Source organism: Phragmites australis, chromosome 15, assembly GCF_958298935.1.
Source record: "Phragmites australis chromosome 15, lpPhrAust1.1, whole genome shotgun sequence".
NCBI lineage: Eukaryota > Viridiplantae > Streptophyta > Magnoliopsida > Poales > Poaceae > Phragmites > Phragmites australis.
In genome coordinates this window covers 24,194,538-24,201,926 of record NC_084935.1, presented here as the reverse complement: position 1 = coordinate 24,201,926, position 7,389 = coordinate 24,194,538, and the positions used below count along the sequence as shown (strand labels likewise).

General features: G+C 42.4%; 1 protein-coding gene across 1 annotated transcript; it reads right to left on the bottom strand.

Moving 5' to 3' along the window:
- Nucleotides 1-458: 458 nt before the first annotated feature.
- On the bottom strand, nt 459-6,301 carry LOC133892368 (probable cellulose synthase A catalytic subunit 8 [UDP-forming]). The gene is made up of 14 exons (XM_062333089.1): nt 5,979-6,301; nt 5,673-5,865; nt 5,099-5,349; nt 4,914-5,013; nt 4,631-4,820; nt 3,920-4,186; nt 3,480-3,825; nt 3,264-3,401; nt 3,002-3,127; nt 2,674-2,886; nt 2,269-2,524; nt 1,916-2,118; nt 1,399-1,749; nt 459-1,316 (listed from the first exon to the last, which is right to left on the bottom strand). The coding sequence occupies exons 1-14, from the start codon at nt 6,000-6,002 to the stop codon at nt 732-734; spliced, it is 3,243 nt and encodes a 1,080-aa protein (XP_062189073.1). The 5' UTR covers nt 6,003-6,301; the 3' UTR covers nt 459-731.
- Between the last annotated feature and the right edge of the window lie 1,088 nt (nt 6,302-7,389).

Sequence of the window (7,389 nt, the reverse complement as noted above, 5' to 3'; positions counted from 1 at the left end):
ATTCTAAGCTTTGAGGGTGCAAAAGACTACCGACAAAGGCGCAGGACTAGATATACTAGAGTGATAAATATTGCTGCTATTTCTTGCTGTTTTCATTTGCATTATCTTTAAAGGTTGTTCATTGTTTTGATTTCCCGGACAAGCAAAGTTTCCTTTGTACATTTCAAAAGTTCAATCATTTGGTGTTGGTATTCGTGACACATAAGGCTCTTATCTGAGGAAAGAAAAATATGAATCTGCTTCTTCCAGTTAGTGTCTCATTACTGCGCAATACACTGCTGTCCTTTGAACTTTTCAGCAGCCCATTAGTATACACAGCAACAATTATTACTCAAGTCAATTCAATCAATTTGGTGAAGCTTGAGCACCAGATTGATTATATAAATAAAGAACCATCAATCTAAAATTCTCTAACATACATTCAGCCAAGAAACAAGAAAAGTTGACGAAATTTGAAAGAATGCAAACTAACTTATTATTATTATTTTTTGTCCTTCACGACATACAAAACTTGTCTTTGTCATCCACTCTCCACAAAGTAGTATAACTTATCAACAAAAGAATGCATATCAACAAAAGTAACCTTCTGATAAACAATATCCACTGGTCTGTACGTAGCTGTAAATAAAACCACCTCTTACAACTTAACAGACATTTGGTGGCAATGGCACTTTTGTATTCTCAAAAACACAATTCTTGGTATCTCTCTGTTTCTACAATCTCCCACTTTCCTAGCAGTTGATGCCACATGTTTGGGTATTTGGGCCAGTGACGCGGGTGGTGAACGGGTCGATGCGAACCCACAGCAAGGAAAAGATCGAAGCCAGGAGGATTGCCCAGACGACAACAATGGTTGGGGTCCGGTTTTGCCGACCCATGAGACCCTTGAGGAATGGGTACAAGTGAACAATCACCCAGAAGGCAAAGAAGAGCTTGCCAAAGAGCGGGCCCCATGATTGGTAACCACTGTTGATCGCATATGAGATACCAGCAACAACACCGACCAGGTTAATGATCAAAATGGTTGTTGGCGGGATGAGAAGCGTCGTCCACTTGAACATGTAGAGCTCCGCAAAGTCACCATCTTCATCAGAGGCCTTTGAGGTGACAGTGAAGTTGGTGTCGATACCGGCAAGCACCTTGAGAAGACCCTGGACGACAGCGAAAAGATGGGCAGAGATACCTCCAATAACCCAGAATTGTTCATTCCTCCACCACTCGTCAATGCCGACACCACTCCACCTCATCTCAAGGATACCAGTGGCGAAAATTGAAATAAAGAGAGAGATGAACCAAATACTAGCTAAGTTGCTAATCTGCATTCCAAAATAGATTCAGTCAGCATTGCTGTTTCATGCTCTTTGTAATTTAGAACATTAAAATGCAACCCGTGCATACCTTTGGGATGATGAACTTCCCGGTGAGCAGACAGATGGCAGGTAGAACACAATATATGAGAAGCGGGATCGAAGTGAGTGGGTAAATGGTGGTGTTGATGTAAGCAAATCTCTCCAGGAACTTAAGTCGTCCTCCATAGCCGTACCATAATGGGCAATGCCGGCTGAAAAGAATTTCCACAGAACCAAGAGCCCACCGGAGGACTTGGTTCAGACGATCTGAAAGATTGATGGGAGCAGATCCCTTGAAAGCTGGCCGCTTAGGCATGCAGTAAATTGACCGCCAGCCTCGTGCATGCATCTTGAATCCAGTAAGAATATCTTCTGTCACAGAACCATAGATCCACCCAATCTGCGATTCAGAACAACTTCGTTACAGTTAACCAAGAACTGGCCTTACTCATGTCAACTTTTAAAAAAAAGATAATGGAATAAAAGCTATCCCAGCCTCTACATGCCAACTTTAACATATGGTTAGCAAATCTCAAACAGTGTTGATGTGAGAATTGTTATGTTACCTCAGATCCCCATTCACTCTTGTCCTCGTAGCCGCAACTTATGACATGGATAGCTTCTTTCAAAAGAGATTCTGGAGTTGCAGACTGAGGAACACCGCCATACTCCATCAGAGTGGAGGCAACAAAAGCTGCCGATTGGCCAAATCTCTTCTCCAAGCTCATTTGAGACATAAGAAGTGATTTTTCATCATCAAATCCAGCACCTGCCATATTAAAAACATGTCAACATTCATGTTGGTCACAACCCCAAAAAAATATACAATAACAACTGCATACGACAAAAGAAAAGGTACACCTCTAAGCACTTAAACCCTAGTGCTATTCATGAAGATGCGAGAACATAGAGATGGTACCTTCAACACCCTCTTCTATATCTTCAAGATTGAATACTGGCACAGAACTGTCCACGTGCTTCTGTGACTTTTTCTTTTCTGAGCTCTTCTTTGATTTGCTTGTCTTCTTCCTGCCACCACATAGAGATGACAAGAAACCACCCTTCTTCTTTTGCTTAATTGGAGGTTCATAACCATATAGAGCTGTCCTGTTGAAAACACAACCAGTTCCCACATAAACTGGTCCTTGAATGCCATCAAGGCCCCTCAAGTTAATCTGCAGCAAACAGTAATACCCCCAAAAAATATTTACTTAGGAATTTTACAACTAGTGCATCCAGTAGTCTTAATATTGTTTGTTAAGCTATAATTACTTAACACAAGATAATTCAGATAATGGAGAATCTTATAATAGGATTGGCTTACATCGAAAAAGACAGTGTTCCTGTTTGCATATCGATCATTCCTATCAATACCATCGAACCTTTGTGGGAACTGAACATAGCAGACACTCCTTCCAAGGTTAGGATCCATAAGGAAGCACATAGCTTCCCTGAGAGCCTTACTGTTGTTGATGTAGTGATCACAATCAAGATTCAGCATGTATTGTCCATTAGTAAGAACAGCTGAGACACGAACCTGTGGAGAACAGAAAGCTGCCATTAAAACCAGCATGTGGAAGTAAACTTGGTAACTTCAGCATGTGGAAGTAAACTTGGTAACTTTGACTTGTTATTAATGTTTAACTACTCACAAGAGCATTCATGGCACCAGCTTTCTTGTGGTGTTGGAATCCAGGACGCTTCTCACGAGAAACATAGACCAAACGGGGGAGCTCATTGCCCTCGGTATCAAGGCCACCACTGTGACCAAGGAAAACCTGAGTATGTTCATAAAGAGGAGTTAGCAAACAAATGACCTTTAAAGAGCAAAAATGTGAAAACAGCTACTATCGAAACATGTCCAGCTGTCAACTAAGTGATAGCAATTTCAGTCTGTATTGGAAATATGCTAACCTGAATCATTCCAGGATGGTCCCTGGTGTTGTTTCCTGGCCATGGTGTGCCATCTTGCATAATCCATCCTTCCTCAGGGACTTTCTGTGCCTTAGCAACAAGGCCATTTACCCTAACTTTAAATTCTTCATATTCTCTCTGCAACGAATTTTTGGTAAGATGCATTGGATCACAAGACAGAAAAATCGATATTTAGATGTGTGAAAGCAGACAAACCTTCATGGCTCGGCGGTCTTTAACAAATGAAGGTTGGACCTTGTCTTTCAAGTAATCAATTTTCTGGGAAAAGTACCACTCGGGGGCTCTGGGTTCAATGTTATACTTCTTAACAAACGGTACCCATTTTCTAGCAAACTCTGATGTCTCAGCCAGTGCATCAAAAGTTAGCATTGCAGCTCCATCATCAGATACATAACAAGAGACTTTATCCACAGGGTAATCCACAGCAAGAATAGATAGAACAGTATTGGCAGTGACAAGAGGAGGTTCCTTCATGGGGTCGACTGTACTGACAAAAATGTCAACAGCAGCCAACTGAGATGGCTCACCTTCCCGGTCATACCTGTTAGTGGAAATGGAATCCTAACAACATCAGTAATATGTATAAATTACATTTGTGTTTGCACTAAGTATTACAGAACTGAGAAAGAGGTCACCTTAAAGCCAACCTATCAAGGTAGGTCTCACGATTGATTGGAAACCATTTCGGGAACTGATCCAATATCCAGGAAATAGCAAACCAAATCTCACATATAACAGATAAAAGCCACAATGGGAATGCATTACGCACAGGATTTGTGATACGGTAGTGCAGGAAGATGCTTAGAACAATCAATCGCAGCACAATGACCATTCTGTAGGGATTTATTCTCGATGAAGGAAGCGGAACTTTTCTAGAAAGAGGCTGGCGAGTTTCATCGTTCCTGTAATTCAGATGGCATAAAATTAATGTTGCAAGAGATGCCACAATAACGCATGGTAAGAAATGGTTGGATAATTTATTCTCTAGACATTTTACTGAGAAGACGAGCACTAAAATAAATGCCCATTTTTATGCTGCTTCCTAGCATAACAGATTTGTAATTTTAATTAAAAGTATGTACATTCACAGTTTTAAGATAGATTATTCCCCTTTTTAGGGTAACCCTCAATTCAATGGGGTGTACGATCTTGATAACAGAACAAAATGTGTGATCTTCCAAAAACAGTTAAGTATGTCATTAATTTTTTAACATGAAGGCAACTCTAACTCCTAAACTCATCTACATGGTGCAACTATCTCAAATTGAACATAAAACCCATTTACTGACAAACAGCATATGATCCTGTAAAAGATGAGTGTGTTAAAGGAGGTTGTTGGAACTCACAGTAAGGCATCTTCCATGTTGTAATCAGTAGAGGCATCAATGTCACCAACTCCCCGACCTTCAGAGGGAGCAATGCTTGTGCCATTAGTCATGGGAATTGTGCCCTTATCCTGCTTCATTTTCCAGCCATCAACTCTCTCTTTCCAGGCAACATTCCCAATACTACCTGAGAACTCCCTTGACGGATTTGCTGGCAAGGAGCAAGAAAAAAATCATTAGATATTCACATCAAACAGGTGCTACAAACTGAAACATGAGAGATCATGTCGAAAAATAAACATACGTGAATTGTTCACATAGGGAAACGGAGCACGCTTGCCAATGTTCCCAGTAGGGGACATCATATGATGGTCAGGGGAAGCTCCAGGAATTTCTCCCGAGATCTGCAAAATCCAATTCAAGAAAGTAAGCATTATCGCATATCCGAAGTATTTTTAGCACAATGTATTTATAACTCGTGGCACCAACCTGGCTGTTAGTGACCGAAGGGATGTATCCCCGAGGGATCTCACCACTGTCATACTTGGAGAGCCCGATCTCGCCACTGTCATACTTGGGGCGGCCAACATCCCCGCTGCCCCCAGCGTTCATGCGCCAGCTGCGCATCCTATCAGCAATCTTTTGCTTCTGGTCCTCATTACCAGGTGCAGGGTAGTTGAAGTCACTGGCATCATCAGCATCAGTGTCATCGCCTTCTTCCCCGCGGATAGGTGGGCTCCCTGAAGGATTCATAGACAGTTCAGCAAAGGCATAACAAAACATTTCAATCGTCTAGAATGTGACATCATGTAACAACTCCAGTTACTATTTTTCTCAACTCTCCGTAACTACAATTCAACAGAATTCAGATAAAAAGATCCAACAATAACAATAGAGCCAATATGCCCTTATTGACAAAAGTGCTATGAGATCCACCAGAAATAGAAAGAATCCCCATTTTGGTTGTTCTTGATCAAAGATCCAAACTTTCCTTGCCGTTCCGAAATTGGGATCAGAGGCAGCTAGATCAAATAAATGGGAACGGAGAAGAGGCTGCAATTACCCTTGTGGCGCTTGTACTTGGTCTTGCACTGCGGGCACGCCTGCGTGCCGTCCTTGCGCTCGTACTCGTAGCAGGGCCGGCACACCGGGAACCCGCAGACGTCGCAGGCCGCGAAGATGTCCCCCTCCGCCGTGGTGCCCACGCCGTCGCCGCAGATCTGGCACACCTGCCCGCCCCCGCGCCTCCCCGACTTCTGCACACACAGCACATCACCTCATAAAATCCAGTCTTTTCCTCCCAAGATCCACCCCACCACGAAATGCAGCTGAGATCCGGGAGGAGGCGCCTCGTCTCCCCCGAACTCACCACGGCATCCGCGTCGCCCTCCATGGCGCACGCAACGCAGTTCCGCCAAGAACCGGACGGGCCGTGGGCAGCAGCCGGCACTACTCCCAAGATCCGAGCAGGGCACGGATCAGCACCGCATCCCGCGCTGCAAGAGAGTGCGTGCTGCCGCTACTAGTAGTCGTGGTGTCAGGGGCAGTGCTTAACTATGTGAAGGGGAGGGGGTTGAAAAGGACAGGGCACCGCACCAATGGAGTGGAGACTGCAACGTGAGTTGGTTCCGCTGTCGCTTTCGACGCAAGCGATTAAGAATTGACAAAAGATTATTATAACTGCGGATCGATTTTGATTTGAGTTAATTGCGTACGTTTGGTGACTGGGATCGGGTTAGTTTTAAGAGAGAATCTACGATTTGCCATCGAATAACTACTGATTCTATAATCCACCATCGAATAACTTATGTTTACTTTTATACCATCGAATAAATGTTTCAGTTCCTTATATGCCATCGGCTTCCGATACTACCCTCCGTTACTGTTCATGAACAGTATGAACAGTACCCGAGAATAAAAAAAGTCACAAAAAATATGTCGATTTTTGTGCACGCTTTATAATTCATAATCAACCCGTTTTAACTGTATTCACCTAAAAATACTGTATAAAATTTAAATTAAAATTTCTCAAAATGAGCTACTTTTGTAATACTGTGCATTACAAAGAACTAATTTTTTCATCGCGGGAGATAATTTTAGAAATTATTACATCATATTAGAGGAATATTAGTAAATTTTCTCAGATTTTTTGTAAATTTTTATGAGGCTTAAAAATTGCAAGAAGTTACAAAAGTAGTACATTTTGAAGAATTTTAGTTTGAATTCTATACAGTATTTTTAGGTGAATACAGTTAAAACGGGTTGATTATGAATTATAAAGCGTGCACAAAAATCGACATATTTTTTGTGATTTTTTTTATTCTCGGGTACTGTTCATACTGTTCATGAACAGTAACGGAGGGTAGTATCGGAAGCCGATGGCATATAAGGAACTGAAACATTTATTCGATGGTATAAAAGTAAACATAAGTTATTCGATGGTGGATTGTAGAATCAGTAGTTATTCGATGGCAAATCGTAGTTTTAATGCCGAGTGAGGCGGGAGGTGGAAGAAGGGTGAGCTGGCTCGGGTAGGTCCCGCGTGGCAGTGAGAGCTGGGTGTCGGCACTGGGCACCGACGGAAAATATGACCGGGACTTGGGCACGGTAGGAAGTGAAGTGGGCGCTGGCGTTGGACTAATTGGTAGGTGCACAAGTGTGAAATGTGGCATGTGTGCTCCCATAAAATAAGCCCAACAACTCCAAATTATCGAGCTGCATATCATACATCGATGATGAATCTAGAATAGTTTCTCGCTCTATAGCTATGATTTGCAGTC

Coding starts and splice junctions, on each gene's coding strand:
- LOC133892368 (XM_062333089.1), bottom strand. CDS start 6,002: ATGGAGGGCGACGCGGATGCCGTG. Junction 2,887..3,001: donor CTGGTGCCATGAATGCTCTT/GTGAGTAGTTAA, acceptor TGTTCTCCACAG/GTTCGTGTCTCAGCTGTTCT. Junction 1,317..1,398: donor GGAAGTTCATCATCCCAAAG/GTATGCACGGGT, acceptor TTTGGAATGCAG/ATTAGCAACTTAGCTAGTAT.